Source organism: Diplotaxodon limnothrissa, linkage group LG10 (assembly GCF_057381915.1).
Source record: "Diplotaxodon limnothrissa isolate DT_005_m linkage group LG10, D_limnothrissa_male_GT1.1, whole genome shotgun sequence".
Classification (NCBI taxonomy): Eukaryota; Metazoa; Chordata; class Actinopteri; order Cichliformes; family Cichlidae; genus Diplotaxodon; species Diplotaxodon limnothrissa.
The window spans coordinates 18,991,784-19,014,134 of NC_140605.1; the positions used below are offsets into that span (position 1 = coordinate 18,991,784).

The 22,351-nt window shown below is 39.0% G+C and overlaps 1 protein-coding gene across 1 annotated transcript in view; it reads left to right on the forward strand.

Annotated features, from left to right (window-relative positions):
- Window positions 1–9,610: 9,610 nt before the first annotated feature.
- trpc4a (transient receptor potential cation channel, subfamily C, member 4a) overlaps window positions 9,611–22,351 on the forward strand; it is a 29,341-nt gene continuing 16,600 nt past the window's right edge. Inside the window, exons 1-4 of the mRNA XM_085363819.1 lie at window positions 9,611–10,091; window positions 12,960–13,189; window positions 14,096–14,314; window positions 21,152–21,292. Coding sequence (XP_085219945.1) covers window positions 13,031–13,189; window positions 14,096–14,314; window positions 21,152–21,292 — 519 coding nt within the window. The 5' untranslated portion in view covers window positions 9,611–10,091; window positions 12,960–13,030. The remainder of the gene's footprint in view (window positions 10,092–12,959; window positions 13,190–14,095; window positions 14,315–21,151; window positions 21,293–22,351) is intronic.

The following is a 22,351-nucleotide window of genomic DNA, read 5'->3' on the forward strand; positions in this document are numbered from 1 at the left end:
CTTCTCCAAGTTTACTTCCCACCTGTTTATAATCTGAAATTTTAAAAAGTCATTAAATATTCAGCATCCATGTAGAGTATGATTTGAGTGAAAATAGCATGCAATTTTCATTTATAAATGATAAACCTACATGAATAATCATTGGAAAATCTAATGCTGAATGGTTATCCCATTTTAAAATAATTCAGAGATTAAGTGGCATGAAAAAAAGCAAAAAAAAAAAGTGATAAAACATTAAAAGACTATTTACATGTGAGTTCATGATACTAGACTCGCATTTAAAATCCAAAAGTAACCTCTTTGTAAACCCAAAAGCCTACACATCAGCGAGAGTGGTATATCGAGTAACAAATGACACTATATGACCATTTGGTAGCAACTTGTCAGGACAGGTAGCCATACTCTATATCATACCCTGCTTCATCATCTAGATTAAAATAAACATGGGCTGCACTAAAGAAGCTTCTTCGTGCAGCCTGTTGGTCAGTAAAAGAATGTGGTTTAAGATCAGTACATGTTTATTTATGTTATTTTCAGACCTAGCAATAGCAGATTTGCTTGGGTACTTGGCTATGCAGAATGGAGAATTATAGGTATACAATACAAATGTGCTTGCAACCTTCACAAAAGCAAAGTCCAAGTAGCCTGACAGTTAACCCGATATGCCAGGGTAGAATTTAAACAAAACACTTGGTTTCATATTACTATAAGGAAGCTCTTTGTATGGTAAGAGTTCTCCGTGATTTTCTCAGTGGCAGTTTGAAGGCGAGCCGAGAACAACACAGACAAGATTAGACCCAGTGACTGGTTGTTCCATATACTTTTTGAAACTACCTACAGGACCAATGTTCAACCATACTGGTTCGTTCAGCCAGCAATCCCATGAAATTAGCTGATCTTATTACCAGTACACATCACTCATGCAACCTAGGGTAGGCTATTTCAGATGCTTCAGGCTGTATACACTTCCTGCAAGCCACTTTGCAAACACACCTCCCCCTAGCTCCTCCACATCATGCTTTCTGATTTAATCAATAACGTTTCTGTTATCATTGTCTCCTTTGCTCTGGCTCCTGTTCCCACCTTAGGCTTTCTACGTTTGCAAAGGGAAGTCTCAGGACAGATACTTAGTCACTGTTTGATTAAAAACTGGTCAGTAAGACGATTTATTTAACAGCTTAAAAAAAACAGCACAGTTAAATTAATCTGTTTTTATATGGGCAAATTGGTGATTTGTTTATCTTCAGGGTTGAATTCGATAATGAGTGAGTAGAACATTGAAGGAAGTACGAAAACAGCTTTGCGTCAGCCTGAAAGGAAGGTGGGAAGAGGACCATCAGGGGAATCAATAGCTGCATTGTTACTTGGAGTAAGGTGAACATTCGAACACAGCACGTCTGTCAGACACACAAAAGCCAAACTCTCTGCACTGAGCACTCATGAAAAGCTGGTGTACAACACAAGTGAAGACAGAACAAGACAGATCTACTTTACTCTACTTTGTCCTCTTTCTGTCCTTTCTTTGTCATCTCTGTTTGGGTGTCTGCATAGCTCCAGGACAAAAAAAACAAACACAAAAAAGGCCTTTGGACTCCTCATCTGGTCATAGCCTCTACAAGAACCTGTTCTCGATTCTTATCCCTACTCATCATGGTCATGAATATTACGGTAATTTTAGTATTTTTATGATTTGAAGTTTGAATTTATTTGGATTTTGTCTAATACACACAGGGTCAAAAGTGTACATGCAGGCTCAAAGACATACACTCAAGTTGTCCTGAATGTATTTTAACTTGATAGACAAATTTGTACAAGTAGAAAATCCAACAAAATTTAAGAAGATTTGTAGATTCACACAAGTTGGGAATGTCTTTTGCAGCCATTTCTAAACAACTGGAGATCAGAAGATCATTAATTCAAAAAACTGTACATAAGTACAAGTTATTTGGGCGTGCCACCATGCCACAGGTTTGGAAGGGGAGCCAAACAGTCACCCTCATATGAAAGGAAATTGGTTAGGATGTTCAAGAAAACCACTAAGGCTCAACCCTTCCACGAACTGGAAGCTAGTGGAACACCAGCATCACTGTCCACACTGAAGGAGTTTTTCTTTACCACAGACTGAGAGAGTGATGACCAAGAAAGAAGCCAAATGGACACCTTCAAGCTCGCCTGACAAGCAAAATGCCTTCTGGAGAAATGGTTTCTCAAGACTGACCTCATGAAAAATGGTTTTGGAAAAGATGAAGCAGCCTAATGTTTAGCTTCTTGAATGGCCTCCCCAAAGCCCTGACCTCACCCCTATTGACAATTTGCGTATTCATTATTGCATTTTTCTCCAGTAAAATCATTCCATTTTGGTAAAAAGACCAGTTCAGAGAAATCACCAGAAGCCCAAAATTACCATAACACTCATACCCCTGAACAGGGTATGGAAACGTTTAACATAAAAAACATAAAATAACTTATAATATTGTGTTAATGACTTAAAACCCTGATAAACTGTTCTCCACATGTTGTTACATTTAGTACAAAACATTATTATCAAAGTTTAAAAGTGCCTGAGAATTCTGAAAGTCGGGAGAAAAGTGGTTTAAAAAGCAAACAGCTTCACTAATGCCTATCACATCAGTGGTTTGGATCACACTGCTTTTGCAGAAATTCCCTTTCAAAAACACCAAAAAGTGCAACAATAAACTTACTGTACTCGGCTAACCCTTGCAATGAGTAAAAGTGAGTAATGAGTAATAGTGTGTTTTAAGTAATAGGAGCCGTTGCTGAATTATCATTCAAACAGCAGACACAGTACAAGTGATGGAGTCAGGCATTATGCAAACCAGGTTCTAAGCTTAATGCTATAATACCGAAGGACATCTAATCTACTGCAACATACACACAGTAGATTTGATCTCTGCATTTTAAATGCTGTTAGTTTTCACACAACGGTAAAGCAAATTTATTTGTATAGCACCTCTGAATGAAAAGGTCATGGAAGTACTTAACAGGAGACATTAAATCATGAAGATAATAAAGGCAAAGACAAAATTTAGTAATCTTAAAATGAAATACAAGAAGATAAATGTAATAAAAATAACATTTTTATTGGAGACAAGCTTCATTACCAAAGGAGTCAAAATATTCTGCAATGAAATCCAGCCCTTTATATGCAAAACTCGTGTGATCAACAGATGGCACTGCAGACAGGAAGGCAGGAAGACCACTGGCCAAAAACATGAAAAACGAAAATCCAAGGGCAAAATCAACCAGATTAGATTAGAAAGAAGAGGGAGTTGCAGTGACAACCTGACAAACATAGACACAGACTGTATTCACAGCAGGGAGAGAAGGGTAATATGGTACACAAACACTAACGAGGGCAGGGAAAAGAACAAAGGAGGGATATACAACACAGAAAACCACACGAGGAACCAAACTTTGAAATAAACAGCAAATAAACTTTAAAGGAGAACAAGAACAATCTCACACAGACACAAATGAGACAAAGACAGATGGTATACAGAAAAGGGAACAAAAAAACCCATTCAGAAACACTAAATGTAAAACTAAGGGCAGATCATTACAAAAACACTATGAAAGTATGAATAATTTTCTACAAATTAAATTTATTTCTGGGAGTTTATTCCAGACATAAATGTTTCTGAGCAGAGCTAAAACAATCACAGAGGGCTAGTAAAATCATAAATGTACTTTTATAAACTAACATTCGGATTATAAGATCATTTATCTGACAGACGGGAAGCAAGACCCGAATATCACACTGATAGTAATGAGGACTCTGAGTTCAGAATGATCAATTAGTGAAATGTCTCATTCTCTTTTCATGGAGACAGAGTCAGGCAAACTTATTTAAGAGAAAAGTACGTTTAAAGCAAATTTGGCTTTAAGTCTTCTGACATGAAATTTCTTTACTTCTTGGTGTCTGCTTAAGCTTTCAGAAGGCTGAATTGTATTTGGTTGGATGCTAATAATTAAATGTGGGTCTGAATTTAGACTATATTGAGTTTTCTGCCTTTGTTCTTTATTGCTATAGCGGGATAGAGAAAACCCAACATTGAGTTGTCTTTCTGTCCAGAATGATTCTTTCAGTTGGATATTTAATTGGACATGCAAGCAATTATTACCCATCATCCAAATTAAAAATAACAAAACACGGTGTTAGTCCATTAGCTCCTCAATCATGGACTCTGTTTCTACATAATGTTGGATTAGTTTTATAAAGCAGCTGTCCTTGTTTGCCACCATCACAGTTAATAAAGCTGATAGAGATCTGAATCATTTCAACCTAATAGTGTGCCATATTTGGATAAACGTGCTGAAATTAAAGTTAAATTAAAATTCCTTGGATGTTCAGTTTCTAAACAAAATGATGCAAAATTATTCTTAAAAAGTTGGAAGTTTATGATTTTTACAGACTTTCAATCAGCTGCTTCCTCTGAGTCATTTTTTCAACATTTTCAAGAAAAGCGTCCCAAATGCAAACACAATTTGAAGGTCTCTCCCTTTCGCTCTACCTTTAAGAGAAAGTCAGTATTGAATTTTGAGGAAAAAAGGTCTCTTTTATAGTCTCCTAAGCTCCAACTTATATAGACAGTAAGGTCCACCAAAATAACTCCTCCAGCAACAACAATGAGCTGCCTCAGGGGTCAAAAACTGCTTTCAACCTGAGTGGACAACTCATTGGACAAAGATTGCGTCCTATTTATAGAAGCGATTGCAAATTACTTCACGAAATGGTGTTAGTTAAGAAGGTATGCTGCTTGTCAGAACCCACAGGAAACTCATAAACATCCAGGCTATATATGAATCTTTAAAAAAATGTGTTAGAAGCGAAGGGATCCACTTTCCTGCATTTGAATGTGTTAAGGTATGCCAGTACATTTCTTCAGAACAAAGCCTGCTGTTTTATTATTCAGCCTAAGTTTTTCTTTTCCTTTCCCCCTGTCAGCTGGGAAAGTGATGGATTAATTTGTTCAAAAGCAAGTTTCAGCAATGTTAAATTACAACCACTTTTCTATTGCCTTTAAAAGCAGACATTCAATTTAGCAGCAGCCGTGCCACTCAAAAGTAGAGCTGAAGGTGACAGATAATAGGGAATGTGGTAATACGGTTTAAATGTATTATGTTGTTTTGAAAACTATTGAGATTTCCAGGGCAACCACTTCTGTTTGAGTGATAATAGCATGGTTACGGCAAAACCGAAAGAGCAGCCAGTGAGGGACTCTTTCATTGCCTTTAAAGGACTCAGAGGTAAAATGTGACTTTGAATGGTTTCTGTTATCAGACCCTCTAAATGCCCCTTAACTGTCATGGTTCAGTCCTCTAAAGAATCTTTAAACAGCACTTTTCAGTTGTGCTTTTATAGAAAGCACTATAAAAATATCAAACAAATCAAAAAGATATCACACAGGCCTCTGGAAACATTTTGTGCAAAATTAAATGGGTGGGGGGGAGTAGTATTACAGATATAGTTACATAAGCCTAAAATAACTGCGGGTAACTGCTATGTCCTCGACAGATCACTGCAGCTGAGTCAAACCTGCTCTTTCAAGATTCGAGGTTAGTGAACAGTGTACAGTAGCGCAGGATGTACTTAGAGATGACATGTGTGTATTCCGAAACAATCTGTTTATTCTCTCTGGGGTCTGGAGAGTGATATCTGAGCAGTGAGAGGCATTTCTGCTGCAGCAAGCCATGATTTCTTAGGAAGAACTGTTTACTTATCCTTGGCATCACTGGTATAGTGGAACCTCTAAGTAACCGCAGCGTGTTGATATTACACAGGAAACAGCTCTCAAAAGTCCCTGAAATTTGTACTAATTGCACTGTATTTGTATATAAGAAGACAATACCATTACTCTGGGGATATGTGCATGATTGCTTCATATTTAATGGTGTGTTTGCACATGAAACTAATGACAAATTCTATTTTAATCTTATTCTCAACAAATGCACACCAACCTCCACTTACAGGTTTAAGCTCTCAACAATCTAACCAAAAAGCAAAGGCATATTATGCATTTAGTTAAAGTTGGTTCAAAACTACGGGGAGGCACAAACCCAGCCAGAGGGGGATCACAAGCCGGGATAAATTGGAGGGTCACATCAGGAAGGACATCCAGTGTAAAATCAGTGCCAAATCGAGTATGCAGATGCGTCCGCTGAGGCAACCCTTCAGGAAATAAGAGAGCAGCCAAAAGTACTTTCTAGTTTACAAATAAGCTTAGTCTATCATGTGATATTTAGCCATTAAAAATTTGTAAGACAATTTTAAACTATAAAATTAAGTAAGGCAAGCTTCCTTCTTTGCAGTGTTTTTAGCACACATCCTGAGCTGTGAGGACAGTCATTCACCAGGCTTTCTTTATAAAGTGCCCCTGAAAAAAATAAGATCAATTCTTACATGATAACGTGATTTTAGAAAAGCACAATCCAAGCAGGAATTACTTGGACAAAAGGTATTCTGCAGAGCAGATTAGTTTTATATAAGAGAATTTTTAAGGCGACTCGTTTATCTTATGCAAAAGTGAAGGGATAGGAAATAAAATCCATTGTAGTTTTCCACCTACGACAGTGCCTAGCCAATATGAGGAAATAAAAAAGCAAATTACAATCCTTCACTGTGCGTTGCTGAGACAATCTTCTTCTTTTCTATAATTTTTGCTGACTGTAACAAATATGAACTGTGCATGTTGGGGATCCGGGGTGGGGGGGCTCGGCCTCAACGCATCTCCAGGGACAACTGAGACAGATCAATTTTAATTACCCAGTAACCTCTCAGAGAGCATGAGCGTAATGATGAATCAAACAGCTTGGATGGCCACTCTTACCTCAGGGAACTCCCTGAACAACTGATACAAAATATAGCTCAACTCCCACGGATGCAAGCAGAGGAAAAGAGGGGTTATAAAAACCTTTAAGTTACTTTATGCAGTAAGGCTCGACTCAGCTAAAGGCTGGCAGAGGAGGTGAAGAGGAAACATGGGTCTAACCTGCGGCTGTGTGAGAGTGTGAGGGAGTGATATGAACAAGAAAGAGGGGGAGGAGACAGACGGACAGAGGGGATGCTGCAAAGGGAGCTGTCACTGCCAACTGGATGCTCATACTGGAATAGGAGCCATGTTACATTTCACAGACAAAGACGGTGCCTGTTTGCTTTGTAGCTACAGAAACTACCTGCCACACATTCTCCTGCCTAATCTCTCACCGTGACCAGAAAAATTGAACCGTCTCGACTGTACTACAGTCCTGCTTATTCATAAATGGCCAACTACAAAAGTTTTCATTGTGATAAGTTACTGCAAAAATCTAAGAGGACAGAAAAACACACACACCAAAAGCACAAAATGTGCTGCAGCAGCAGAGCAGTTCAAACCAACAGCTCTGTGCCCACTCTTCAGTATGCTCGAGCGTTTGTATTAACAAGTAAAGCAACACCGCATTTCTGATAAGGGTAATTCACCATTAGCAAGCATCTCTTGAACAAAAACAGAAAAGAAGCCCCCTGCTTTTGAATCCCTCTGCTACTGAAGCCATACTGTGTTTCGCCTTGAGGCAAAATTCAATCAACCAGTGTAAGAAGCGTTGCCTTCATTACAGCGAAATGTCTATAGTGTCACTAGGCAGCTTAAAACGATTTAAGAGGCAGGAGGAATCTTCTGCTGGTTTTCTACCCCTCTCCACATCGCATTACATGTTGTTTAAAAGTCTGTTCCAATCAATCCCCTTTAAAAGGCCTTTTATGGGAGCAGAATTAACCTCAGGGCTATTTTTAGAATCAAAAACATTTCATGTTTTCTAACCAGTCGGCCACACAAATGCTGTGTAGGAGAGGTATTTTAACGTGCTCTACACACAACCAAATCTGCCTCACACCTTCTTAAAAAAATGCTTATTCAAATACACAAATGTTATGTCTAAGAGTATTACTACTATAGCAGATTGCAATGACTGACTTTAAATTCCATGTCTTTGATTGAGCAGTAAAAATAAAATATTCCACGTTGATTTTGAATGTGTAATTCAATTAACTACCTTCTTTTCTGGATCAGCACTCAGCTGCTTTGGATGTATGTTCCTAAATCACTTTCAGGTGACTAATTCAAATTCATTGGGCTGTAAAACTGCAGGTGATCGTGCTTTAAAAGCAAGCGTTCCTTGTTCTGGTGATAGATCGTAATAATTATGAATGAACCAGATTTTAAAAAAAGGCTGAGTCGAGGGAGACAGAGAGTTGCTTTAAAGTAGCCTACATGTGGGATTCAGGGTGAGAGCAGGGAACCCTGCAGCCTCAAGGGTATAGTCATTTAATCTGACTCCACAGAGTACATCAAAGAAATTAGCAGCAGAGACATGACGCATTAAATTAATTTTAATTAAGAAATTTCTCAAGAGGATGCCGAAAGTGCAAATAGAGAAGGGGAGATTCTTTCTTTTTTTTCTTTGAAGACTAAGTTGACATGTATTTGTAAGCATGCATGAAACAAAGACCCTATCGAGCTATTACTGGTAATCCACTGTGTGTTGTTACAGTGAATATACCGTCCAGTATTTCTGAATGATTACGTTGACTAGCTGTGAATGAGCAAGAGCAGAGTACAAAGGAAGATGGATAAGCGGTCAAAGCCCATATATCTTTCTTGTATCCAGTCCGCACAAACAAAGTGTGGATCCAGTGTATCCGTCCTGGCAGAAGCAAACAGTGAATAATCAAACGCTCTCTGTAGCCAAATGAGTGTCCCCGGTGACATTTCATTGTGACCGGACCTGCAGTTTAAATGCATTTTCTGCCAACATAAACTCTCACACAGCAAAACACAAAGACTGGCCGGGAGACTCTTTGAACATGACTGTTTAAACTTTCAACAACGTTACACACTTTTAAGAAGAATTTACAACACAGCCAAATGTGTAAATCAGGGAGGGAGAGAGGAACTGTGTTTGAAGAAGGCCTGGTGAACTGTTTAGTGCCAAATCCAAGGACCTGAAGTTTGTCCAGGTCACTGATAATTAAGACAGAAGGGATGTGAGCTGCCTGAGTCAATTCTCTTCCTATAGGCATCCATAGTATAACTGACATAAACAAATCAGTAAAACACAGTGAACCTGGTTTAAGCCTGATTAGGTGATAAATCTCAAAGAGTTATTCTAGTAATTCCAATTCTTAAACATTCAAATAGTAAGTGAGTCCGGTGAATATTCTACATATGTCTCTTTTCTCTACATCAATTTGAGTTGAATTCCGAATATAAGTAATCCGGATTGATATTTATGTGATTTTTAGTGAATTTTCCTGGCTTCTGATGCTAATAAAATTCCCACAACTCATTGGATAAGCAGCTGAATGTGAAGGTGGAATCATGTAGTTTGTCAAGTGTAACTTTCATTCAGTGGAAGTGAGACTAAACGCCTGGCTGACTTGCTTGCTAAGATGTTTTTTTTCTCCCTTTCCTCTTGCAGTGCCACTGTGTTCGATGCGTCTCCAAGTGCGCACAACCCGTCTGCAGCAGCATTATTCCGCAGACCGCCTGCCAGGCATCTGGCTGCTCTGCGTTTATTTCTGGAGGCGCTGCTTTTCGCTCAATCACCTCCAACAGGTGGATAAGAACACTGGTGGATGTACACCCTGGGGAAAACTGGAGGCGTTGAAAAACCAGGTGTAATCCACCGAGGGAACTTGGTTGTTGTTGCCTATTTTCGTCTCCAGAATTTGTTGCGCGGTGAGTTTAATGCGGTGTGAGCCGGTCTGCGTTTTTTCCCGCACCTCCTCCTTAAAAGACGGAATGGAAATCGTGATTAAACCTGACCAAATGTGGATTCTCAGGAGGAGTGCTAAGAAGTATCCAAAAAACGAGAAGGAAGAATGCGTACTACACTAAAAAAAAAAAAAAAAAAACAACAGGAAAAAGACGCGCTGACATCTCTAACACTAACAAGCGGGATTTTAACACTGCTGTTTCTACATTTATGGGGATACAAATTCCAAAAAGTTGAGGCGAATTATTTTCATGCTGCTTTCCACAGGAAGACCACTGAGCTCCCTGAGCGAAGTTCCAATGTCCATCATCCCAAAGGTTTGTCATTTGCTTCTGTGTACTACTACTGATCTTTGACTATATAAGGCTCTTCAGCAGACAAGAGTAAGGCATGTTACCCTCGGAAGGTTTCTGATAAAAAATTAAAACCGTGGCAGTTTAATGATTGTTTTCACTCGTACTGTAAGCGCAGGATGGGCTTTAAATATGCTGCATGGTCTGTTGGAAATCCATTCGATGCTGCTTGAGAACTACAACTTTCAGAATAAAAGATTCCCTGCCGTGGCGTTGGTGCGCTGCTGCACCGTGTAATCAAACAGCTGAGATTTCCCATTTCCAAGTAATGAATTGAATTCGGCAAACTCATTAGGGGAAGAGAGCCAGTGCACAGAAAGGCTACCTCTGTATGTGCGCGCGCGTGTGCGTGCGTGGTTGTGTGTATTGGCTCGTGCGCTACTGAGCGTGGGCGCCTGCGTGTGCGTTTCAGTATTTGCACACAGAGCTATGAGCAGGCCGTACCTTTTGTAGTGTTTCTGCTTGGTTGGCAGCTTCCCTTAATAGCGGCTGTCTTTTGAGGCAATTTCTGTCGCAGGTTCAAGCAAGCACCAGAAAATATAACATAACCCTCACATTGCAATATGTAGCCTGATCTAATCTGTGTGTCAGATAAACACTAAAACACACTCTTGTCTAAAACATTATAATATTTTGGCAAACAAATGCAAACCAATATAGTTAGGTCACAGAGAACCCCGATGACGTAACTTACTGTGTTGTTTTTGAGCAAAATTAAATTATAATTTTGTTTTTTTAAACACAGATATACATTGTTTTGTTTGGCTTGTCCTTTGCTACTTGTTTTTATCGTAAACCACTTGTTGTACTGAAAGCAGAGTTTAGTTTTCTGCTAAACAGACTCCTTATGTTGACAGTTGCATGCAATTACTTATACAGGTAAACTGGTCTCTGTAAAATCAAACTAAGGATCTCAGATGAGGTATGAAGTGCTGCCATCAAAATGCAGGTCCAGGCAGGATCAAAGGAAAATATTGTTTTCCTTTAATATTATCCACTTTTAATACTTTTACCCTCAATCTTAAACATTCTCTGCTCCTATAGATGATCAATCATGTTCAACATCTGAATTCTTAACAGCAGACTGAAAAAAAAGTTCTCACACCTAAAACTGAAAGCATAACCAATCACACAGCTTGCTTATTTAAATTAAATCTTTGTTACAGTGTTTTACAAAGTACCCTTATCCTCCTTTTAACTGTGGCTAATGCTAGAAGATTGATATCACACTGATGATTATGAGAGAAGGACTTGACCACTTGAAGCAGATTAACTCAGAAAGACAGGAAACACAGGGGAAACAAACTATATCCAAACCTACCATGTTCTCATATCAGTAAAAGAGCCAATAATGATAGCATCAAAAGTTTTGAACTGTGCCTTTAAATGTGCTATTTTAGGATGTGGGACTATGGGCACAGCATGAATATTTTTACTCATATTTATTAAAGAAATCGCTGCATTTCGGCTTGTTCTCATAAACTAATTAGCTGCTGCGGGTCCAATCATTATTTTTCAGATAGATGCAGTAATGAGTTGTCCTGAGACGGTGGGAAGAGAGAGAGGGGAGCCTTTAGGCACTAACTACTTGAACCTCTTGTTTTTTGTTATGTTTACGACTGTGCAACGTTTTCCACTTAATGTTGTTTTTGACTCACCTGGTTTATATTTCGCCCTCATCTCCAGCACTTTCTGTGTTCTTGTCTGCTTTGCTCATTTCAGTTTTAAATTCTCAGAGGGCTGTCAGAATATCTTGGAAATATGTTCAGAGGTGACAGTCGACACATCCGCACAGATGCTAGTTTTCAGTCATTATTATGGTTGCTCCAGTTTTGAATTTTAAAATGGGTTTGTGACAGAAGCATTGTACTAAAGCTGCTTTTCACATGATTTAAACAATATTATCTCATCTTTTTATCTACATTCAGTATTTCAATGTTACAATATATTTAGAGATGTTTTAGATTGTGAAGAAACCAGGGACCAGAGGAAATAAAACAAAGTGCATATTATTTGAGAAGATGCAACGTGTCAGTCAACTAGTAATGATTAAGCACATTACATAAAGCAGTTAGAAACTTGAGATTTAATGAATCGTACCATCCAGTGCAGCTGCAAGTATTTCCTGCAGTGTGTGCTGTGTATCGTGATGGCTGTTTGTGAAACATGTTCAGCAGGAGCAGCCGCTGTCATGTCTACGCTTGATCTTTCTGCTTTATATTAGAGCTCTCTAACAGGACACCAGAGGAAAACAATGCAGTGGAGGTGTTTTTGATTTCTTTCCTACCTCACAACTTAAACATTTTTATCCTTGATTTTTGCCAGCATGTAAACATTGCCTGACGTTAGATTCTGAGCATTTGAAACTTACTAAATGCTACAAGAACAATAAAAGGCAATTTTTTCTTTATTTCCAAATAAAACCATAATATTTAAATGGTTTATCATGTGTTGAGCTCGACATCTGTCTAGACTGTTCTCCACCTCTCACCCGATGACAGCTGACTCCTGACTGTCTTATTCCACTTGTCTACTTGTCATCTTATATTATATTTCTTCATTATTTATATTACATTTAAAATGACCTTTTATTCAACCGTAATTCTTGCACAGTTTGTAGGAAAACGCTTATAAACAGGCAGTTCTTAATTAGATCATGTAGCGCATGTAATAAATGGAGAGGGGTCAACTACTACTGTAGCTTCATCTCAGTATTACAGCCCTTTCTGCTCTGCATGTGTATCCGCTGTCCTCTCTTTTCCTTCTTTTCCTACTTGTTATGCAAAAACCAACAACAAGCTTATTCTACAGCTTTGTCTCTATCCTCTCTAGTGTGAACCCCGCCAGCCCAGCAGCAGCTGTAGCAGTGTTAACAGGGTGCTGGTCAGCTGAAGCTTAGAGAGATGTCACAGCTCTACTACCGGCGGACTGACAGCTCCTCATACCGGGACCGAATCCCGTTGAGAATTGTGCGGGCCGAGTCGGAGCTGTCACCTTTAGAGAAAGCCTACCTTGGAGCCGTCGAGAAAGGGGACTATGCGAGTGTCAAGCAAGCGCTTGAGGTGTGTGTGTTTGGGTGGAGGAATGGAGAAACTGACTGATAAAGGGACGAATTAATGCAGATGCATCAAGCTCAAAATTATGGATGAGGGAATGGCTCAATATTAAAGCGTTAATGTAATTTGATTGACGTGGAAGAGACTGGAAGATTCATGGGCAGGATGCAAAGTCACAATAATTGCTATGCATTTCAAATAATACGCAGGCTCTTTATAGAAACCAGTAGCAGAGACAAAGTGTTGGCAGGGAGCAGCTGCTTTGTAGTCCCGTAGCAACGGAGAGGCTGAAAATTGTAATATATCAGGACATGTCATCTAGCAATATAGTGACAAATGACATCACGATCCACAATAACAATTTGTGATAGTTTGCCCGCTTGGCTTGTCCATATAGAGATTAAGAAGGGACATCTGCATTCTTACAACTTCCTTTTTGTTGTGATATTTCTTAAAATATTGCGTGTGTAGGCAGCTAATGACAGAAAGCTACTTACAAAACAGTAAGTTAAAAAAGAAAAGTATAAAGTGTAAAATCAATGCAGCAGAAACATGGGGTACTCTTATTCCTACATTCCCCACAATTCAACGTGACTGCCAACAGTTCAACTGATATTGAGTTGTGTTATGCCATCAGTAGTGGCGAGCTTAGTCTTGTGCTGCTAGCTTCAAATGCAGATACAAAAGAGTGAGCTACAGAGATCTGGTAAACTCACTCCCACTCCACTCCTCCAGATTCAGAGGAAAAACTACAAACTTTTAGTAGCTTGTTCAGTTACAAAAGGTGCGAAGAGTTTACAGTTCCTTTCAAAAATGTTCATTCCCTGTGTGTCTTCCTCCATAATCTGAACCCCAGAGTCCCAGAGTATGTCTTGAAACAAACTCTGGCTTTCAATCACTTTATTTTGGCAGGAGGCTGAGATCTACTTCAAGATCAACATCAATTGCATCGACCCTCTCGGCCGCACAGCTCTGCTGATCGCCATTGAGAACGAGAACCTGGAAATCATCGAACTCTTGCTGAGCTTCAACGTGTATGTCGGTGACGCCCTGCTGCATGCAATTCGCAAGGAAGTGGTGGGAGCTGTGGAGCTGCTGCTAAATCACAAGAAGCCGAGTGGTGGCATGCAGGTGAGGAAGGGACTGAGGAAAGTGGAAAGAGTTGCATATTAACATAAATTTACAAGAGCCACAAGCGCCTCTCTGCCGAGACTGTTCTCGGCTGTCCAGGTTGGAGACATGCTAGCAGGGAAACAATAGTTGACATTTATTTTCTCTCCAAGTTATTAGCTTTTTTTTGTTTTTTTTGCTTTTCCAACGAATTGTTTTATGTTTCTGTCCTTTTAGTAGTTAATTGCATTTTTTAATTTTGAGTTTTGTTTTTTGGGTTTTTGTTTTTTTTTTGCTGTTTTTAAGTGCAGTGTTTAATCCATTTGTGTGCCAGGACCTGTGCCAGTTTCATTTGTAGCCAACATAATAACATTCTCCTGGCTAGTACAGTGTACCATTTAATAAATGCACCGCCTTTATCATTTATCGTAAGCTGAATGCCTGCATTAATGAATGATTAACATTTTTTAAAAAATCCTTTACTCTTTATGTTTAGAGCATTACTTCCAAAGTATTCCCACCTTAAAGCTGCAAATGGCAAAAAGAGCCGGAATATACAGGTGCAGCTCTCATCCTCCCTTTGCCCTCTACTCTCTCCACCCTCAGGCCCTCCCACTAAAAGAGCACTTTTGATACTGTGAGCTGCATCAACATTAAATTGAATTAGACACAGCTGTGCCTGATTGTTTGGATGCCGTTTGCAGAAGGCTTAAATATTTGCAACATTCAATTCAAACATTTAACCTTCATCAACAAAACCTATCCAGTCACTATGAATATGGTTAGATAAAAGAGGGAAACGTCCTGCAAACACAGAATTTTGAAAAGTTTTCTTTCAGTGTCAAATAGAGATGTTCAAAGGTAAATCAGAGTCTTGCCACTGGCAAGAAATCATTCCTAAGCACAGCATGGTAGAGCAATAAGACAAATAATGGTCCTAAACGGCGTTGTATTCTAATTGACACCACATGCAAACTGACTAAGTTAGCAGTCCTGTTTTCAGTATGGTACTGTATTTTTCGGAACATAAGGCGCACTGGATTATAAGGTCCATTAAGTGAAGCAAAACAGTCAGATAAGTCAAACTTTACTCAACTCATTCTTCTAGCTTCCTCCACTTCCATACCATTGATTCATTAATGTTGAATTCTCTCGCACCTGCTCTATTCCCATGTTGTTGCAGTATAATAATGACTAACCTCATATTTTGGATGGATTATCTCAGTTGTTCTCCTAACTGAAGTTTGGTCCGTTTACAGCATCCTGCCATGCGATTGCATTTGTCCCTAACCATCAGGAACCCTCACACTAACTTATCGAGTGGTAAAAAGTTAGCGATCATCCTCCAGCTTCACTGTGTTTATGTTACGCTAACATAGCTGTGTTGCTAGCGATCACATAGCACATCATTATATACCAGCTAGTCCAACTTTAGTAACCCTACAAAAGTCACTGCTGTTTAGTTTTCTGTCTTCATTGGAAGTGATAGCAGAGCTGTACGTTTTATTTTTTTTCCAGAAATCTCTCAGTCAGAACATGCTATATCATATTTAGGTGGAAACTAGCGAGCTAACTTCCTGCTTACATCTAACTCCGTTAAATTTAAGTTCTGGATTTTAACCTTAATTGTTACACCGGGTAAAGCAGCAACATTGATCATTTTATTAAAGATGAAAGAATTTAGACAGTTTTTAACTCTCAATGATGCCGCAGTGTTCGTTTGACTTTGGGACTGGAAGCAGAGTTTGGACCCAGACTCCAGATCGGTGTGGCTTCGTAGCTTACCAAAATCATACCAAAACATTTTTGGCAGATTTTTGAGCGCCGTGTACCACATAAAATTAGTTCGAGCTCAGTAAGCGCAACCAGAATTCATACGTAAGGCGCACTGTCAATTTTTGAGAAAATTAAAGGATTTTAAGTGTGCTTTATAGTCCAAAAAATACGGTAGATGGATGATCATTATGAATGATAATTTAAGTCCATCTTCCTTGTTCCATATTGTGTGCAGTTATTTTAAATACAGGGTTGTTAACCTTTCCTGTACTATTGGGAAGAAAGTCTGTATGGATTTGCATACATAGTACGGAAAGCGCTCTCTCTGAAAACCCTGTGATTGGCTAGAGTCTCCCACCACACTCAAGAGTTTCTAAATAATAGTGGTGGAGCAAAGAGTATGTGCAGAAGTAGCTTCCTCTCCAACCGCTTGAATTACACTACGTATAGATACATATAAGGTTGTTATTGAATTTCTACCCAATGGCAGTAAAGGATTTCTGGATACTTTAGTTTTAAATCTAAAAACAACATTCAGCAGCTCAGGGATTTTCGTGACTGAATGATAAAGTGTGATTGCCAGTCCCAGTAAAGTACTGCTACTCACTGTATAGCTTATAAACTGAATGCAGTTGCCTGGAGCTTTTTAGACCATCCAGATTAACTGACCCAGTATTGCTGGCAACAACAAAAGCTGACACTCCAAAAAGCTGCTTCATAAGCCTTCTGTGTTTTGGAAAAGGAACAAGTCTTACAGAGAGAGAGGTTTAATGAGCACTGAGTTCACTCAGAGAAAATACACTGTTTAATTTAGGTTTGCTCTTATTTACTCTAGGAAGGTTTCACATTAGTTTGTGGACCGCTATTCATTAATACTCCACTTATAGTAATGAACAGGAACAAAATGTGTAGAGCTTTAGTTTCTGTTGACTTACTGCTCTGTGTGCTTTCACATGCACACATACGTCCTTCTTTTCCTCTCCCTGTGAGCAGTAATGATGGAGAGATGTTCCTCCTGTTCTAAACCTGTTGCAATAAGAATTTTAATAAATGAAGTAAGCTCAAGTTAAAATTAAGTTGAACAATTGTTGAAAAATGGAAGGAAAGGGGAAAATAATAAGCAGGGAAAGGCAGCGTGAGCTCAAAGAGAGAGATTGGGATTGTTTGTCAAATGGATGAAATTTCCAGTCTGAACTGCTCAGCTGTGACATTAATCAGGTGGAACACTTTATCTTACTGCCTTTGTAAGATAGTGCTTTTTCCCATCCACTGAGTAGGCTGTGAAAACAGATCACTCTAGTGCCACCATATCACTCCAATAGAAGCTCATTGATTATATTAAAAAACTGTTTGGAAAAAGCACATCGTATTTGTTGCCAGTGTCTTCTCTGAGATTTATTAATACCAAGATTCATTTTGCGCTTGGCTGGAATTGTGTATATTTGTCTCTCTATTTTAAGCCGTCTGAATGACATGTTTGTAATAATCTCACAAGTGTTTTGGCTTATTTGTTTTCTGCTGAGGACCGCATGGATATCAGCTTTTTAAATAGCTCCATGTATTATCCTCTGAGAGCAGATATGCATCTGTCAATGGCAAACAATGGATTTCACACAGCTTCTCAGTTGCATGACCTTCGGGTGGTTTTGAGTTTTGTTTTTATTTTATTTTATTTTTTTTTCATCTTTGTCTTTTTCCGTCAGCCTTTCGATATAAGGGCTCTTATGGAAGGAAATCCTTCTCCTTCCTACATAACACAGAGCACGATGCGGAGTAAATGCATTCATGCTCGCTTGAATCTGAGACTTGAGCTTATTTTCCGCAGTGTAATTCAAAAACCGCCCGGTGTCCCATTTTTACACCAGTTCTATCTAAACATTTGTGATGATGTCGGGTGGCAGTAGAAAACCAGCAGGGAGGCTCAAAATAGAGCACGGTAAAAACAAAAGTAACCGCACACTCTGCTGCTGCTGCAGATGCCATTGTTGTATTTTTAATCAATATGCTTATGGTGGATTCCCTATGAGTAACAAATATGTGTTACTCAGAAGAGTGGGCTTTTTATTTTCCTTTCTCCGCAATTACCATAGTTTCACATATATCAGTTTGCTTGGGCACAGGCCAAGGCTGTTTGATGTAGATTATTTGATGTCCCACCTCTTCCCACATGGAGAACAGAATATATATACTGTAGCTTATTAGATCACCCACCTCTGCGAAATGTGGCGACTCTTAGACATGGCTCTGTGCCACGCTTTAGACTTGCTGCTGCACTGTGACTGCTCTGAGAGTAAGCTACCCAAGTAATTAGTGTCCCTGTGTGATATAATGATTTTTGGATGCTATATGAATGATGAAACATTTTGGAGAAAATGAACCAAAACCCCTGGAGAACAATTCTTCATGCTTTGTTCCTCAGTGAGCAGTGGTGACAAAGGCTTACTATTTCTGCTTCTGCTTGGCTGCTTGCAAGTGAAATATTTTTAAAACATCTCACATCATGTCTTAACTGTGACTTATACTGTCATGCCTATAGTTGGTCTTTTAGGATTTAATAGCTTTATTTAGCTTTGCAAATACCAAAGAGTCTAGGTCTTTTTTTACTTTCTTTTTTGTGTACGTATTTTTGATAGAAAGAAATCTTTTTAAAATATAGGTGTTCAGCTGTTTTTAAACATGAATATGTAATCAGCCAACTACATGGCAGCAGCCCCGTGCATTTAGGCATATAGACATGGTCACTGCAGGCTGCTGAAGTCCAAATAGAGCATCAGAATGGGAAAAAAAATGATCTAAGTGACTTTGAATATGGCATTGTTGTTTGTGCCACACTGGCTGGTATTTCAAGTGATAATCTACTGGGATTTTCCCACACTGCCATCTCTAGGGTTTAAAGAGAACGGCCTGAAAAAAGAAAATATCCAGTGAGTGGTTTTTCTATGGGTGAAAATGTCTTTTTTAACATTTGATAGAATGTTAAACCCAGATAGAGGCAGAATTTGGTGCAAAAGACATCAAAGCATGGCTCCAACCTGGCTTAGTTAGTGGTGGTGGTATAAATGTGTGGGAGGGGTATATTTTCTCGGCACACTTTGGGCCACCTGAGCATTGTTTAAACACAACAGCTTACCTGAGTTTTGTTGCTGACCATATCCATTGCGTTACGACATCAGTGTTAACACATTTGGTCGTAAAACACAAATCACCTCAAAGTGGTTTCCTGGATGTGACAGTGAGCTCCCTGTGCTCGAAGTACTCGCTGTTCTCCGCTGTCACCAGATTACAATCCAACAGAGCACCTTTGGGATATGGCAGAACGGGACTTTGTGCAGGTGCAGCTGACAAATCTGCAGCAGCTGCCAATATGGACCAAGATCTCTGAGAAATGTTTCCAGCACCTTGTTGGGTCTGTGCCACAAAGATACAAGCAAGTACAAGCAAGGTGCTTCCAATAAAGTGGCGCCTGAGTGTATGTCAGTGTTAGCACATACAGATCAAAATACATCAGAACTAATGGGAAAAATGCAGATATATCTATAGGGCATGATTTAAATGAGGAGTTTTGTTAGACTATCATACAGTGCCCTTTGCTGTTTTAATGGAAAAACACTGAGTGTATAATTAACTATGATTGTAAGGGTTTAGATTGGCAGAAACAGTGAGCAGGTAATAACTCTGAGGTAATTTTAATTTACATAAATTAAATTCAGGTAGCTGCGACTGCCCTGCAAAGCCAAGACACTATAACTGCTGGTTTATATTATATTAATTCTGTATAATGCAGGACTCTTCTATCATAGAATCATTTTTTAGTACCTTACAAATAGTGTGATACCCTCCATGGGCCCATTTTGAGCAAGGAAAAACCCTAAACCTTAATCTTATATAAAATGTTTATAATGTAACATGCTGTTTTAAAAAAAAAAATAGAAGTTGATATAACTTTAAATGTCACTACCACTTAAGTGGGTTTTATAATCTCATAATTATATGAAATTTTATAATGCTGGTCTACCATTTTTGCCACTGGGTGGCTGTGGCTCAGGTAGGTGATCCTTGGACAAGGTAATGAATGACAAGTTTCCCCTGATGTATCCGTCAGAGTATCCGTGTGTGTCTGAATGTTGTCTAGAAGAGCTTAGGCATGGACTAAGGCAAGCACTGTGTAAATGTGTGTGACTGAATCAGTGAGGCAGAAAGGCACAATATATAGTAAGTGTCACATTTAACATTTACCATACACCACAGACCATTTCTACGCATAAACTCCTTATCTTAAGCTAATTAGCTTAGCTCGGCAGTGTGGCAAATTTCTCACTTGTGAGTTGGCATGGATGAACTGCATTTAAATTACCTATGCAATTCTGTATATATGCAGTTTTTTTGTTTTTGTTTTATTGAACCAGCAAGACAGCTTAAACAAAACTCAGTCTGTAGACTCAAAAGGTGTAAAATATCAACTACATTGCTATTTTCCCGGTGTTGTTAAAGTTTAGACCAAGCCTTCTCAAGCTTGTCTCTTTAGCATTCTTGGCAAAGCTCTTTCAGTAAAACCAGAAAGTCATAGTCCCATCTGCCATTATTCTGCCTTGAGTTGCTAAGCAGGTCCTTACCTATTCCATGTTTACCCTCCAATCATTCTTGAGCTGTCTTCTCTCTCTTCTCCCATTCTCCCTCACCACAGAATCAGATAACAGGCCTTCAATTAAAAGAATTAAAAAGGCACAGCTTACTCCTCTGCTGCCCGCACCTGTATTCCCCCTCTTGAATGATATGGGAATTGAAAAAGGACTTAGCTGGAGTGGGTGATAAGAGGGATAGGTAGAATGAGTTTCTCTCTGAGCATAATTCCCTCTGAAATGTGTTAAACGCTGATGCATCTCGCTTTGCTGTTACTGGTGCCCCTTAGCCTTGATATGTAAGGCATTTTTTCTTTTTCCAAGAGGACAATTTCTTGTTTGGATTTCAACTATCTTTACCTCCAGGAGCTAAAAGCCCCAGGTACTGTGCAGGTCAGCGTCTATTGTATTTCTTTGACAGCTTTGTTCACATGTGCTGTCATTCTCTCATCTCCCTGCAAAGGTTCCACCGATCCTACTGGACAAGCAGTTCTCTGACTTCACCCCTGACATCACTCCTATCATTCTTGCTGCACACACCAACAACTATGAAATTATCAAGCTTCTGGTGCAGAAAGGTGTGTCTATGCCACAGCCACATGAGGTGAGTGAACCATATCTAATATCTCTATGCAAGATACCATAGTTACACATATAAAAGTGTGGGTTCAAAGACACAAATTATGGATTTTTTCTTCTGTATACCACCACAGTGGATTCTAAAACAAACATAATATGTGCTTGAAGTGCAGGGTTTCATAAAAGTAATTAAAGCCATTTGCAGAGGCTCAGAAGTCATTGGGGTAATAAACAGTTTTATAACCAGGTGATGCCTGTTTCCTGGTTATTCCATGAAAACGTAAGTAGATAAAATATATGGATTCGATAACAAGATTAACTTAAATTTATTAGGTTTTAATTTGAATTCTCACTATGAGGTCCACAGAGATCTTGATGTGAGTGAAAGAGGCTATCATTAACCCGAAAACACAAAATAAACCTATTAGAGGCATCATAAAACTTTAGCTGGTGTGGCCAAATAAACACTCTGTTACATTCTTAAAAAGAAAGAGTTCACTGACCAGCTTAACAACACCAAAAGACAGCATTAGTGAGAATTATGGTTAAGAAAAACAAATTCAAAACATCAAACCAAGTCAGAAATACTCTTAAGGAGGCAGAAGAATCACTGTCAACAATCAAGACAGAGATAAATAGAGAGTTTTTAAGACAAGGTGCAAACCACTGTCTAAAAAACACAACAAGTCCAGGTTAGACAGCCTCTCCTAAAGAATTTAAGAAAGCCTGCACAGTTCTGAAAGGAGATAAAGTTACGATTCACTTGTGCCAGAATGATGGGAAGACAGGAGAATAAAGAAGGAGAGAAGCAGGTCCTGAACCGAAGCAGGAACATCATCTGTCAAACATGGTGCAGTCATTTTTATGACATGACCATGTATGGCTGCCAGTGGAGCCAGTTTACTAGTGTTTATTGATTGTATGACTGCTGATAGACGTAACAGGATGAATTGTGATGAAGTGTACAGGGCTTTGCTCTCTGCTCAGATTCAGCCAAATGCTGCAAAACTGATGGGATGATGCTTTACAGTGCAAATGGGCAATGACCCGAAGGGTGCTACAAACGCAAAACAAGCATTTCTCA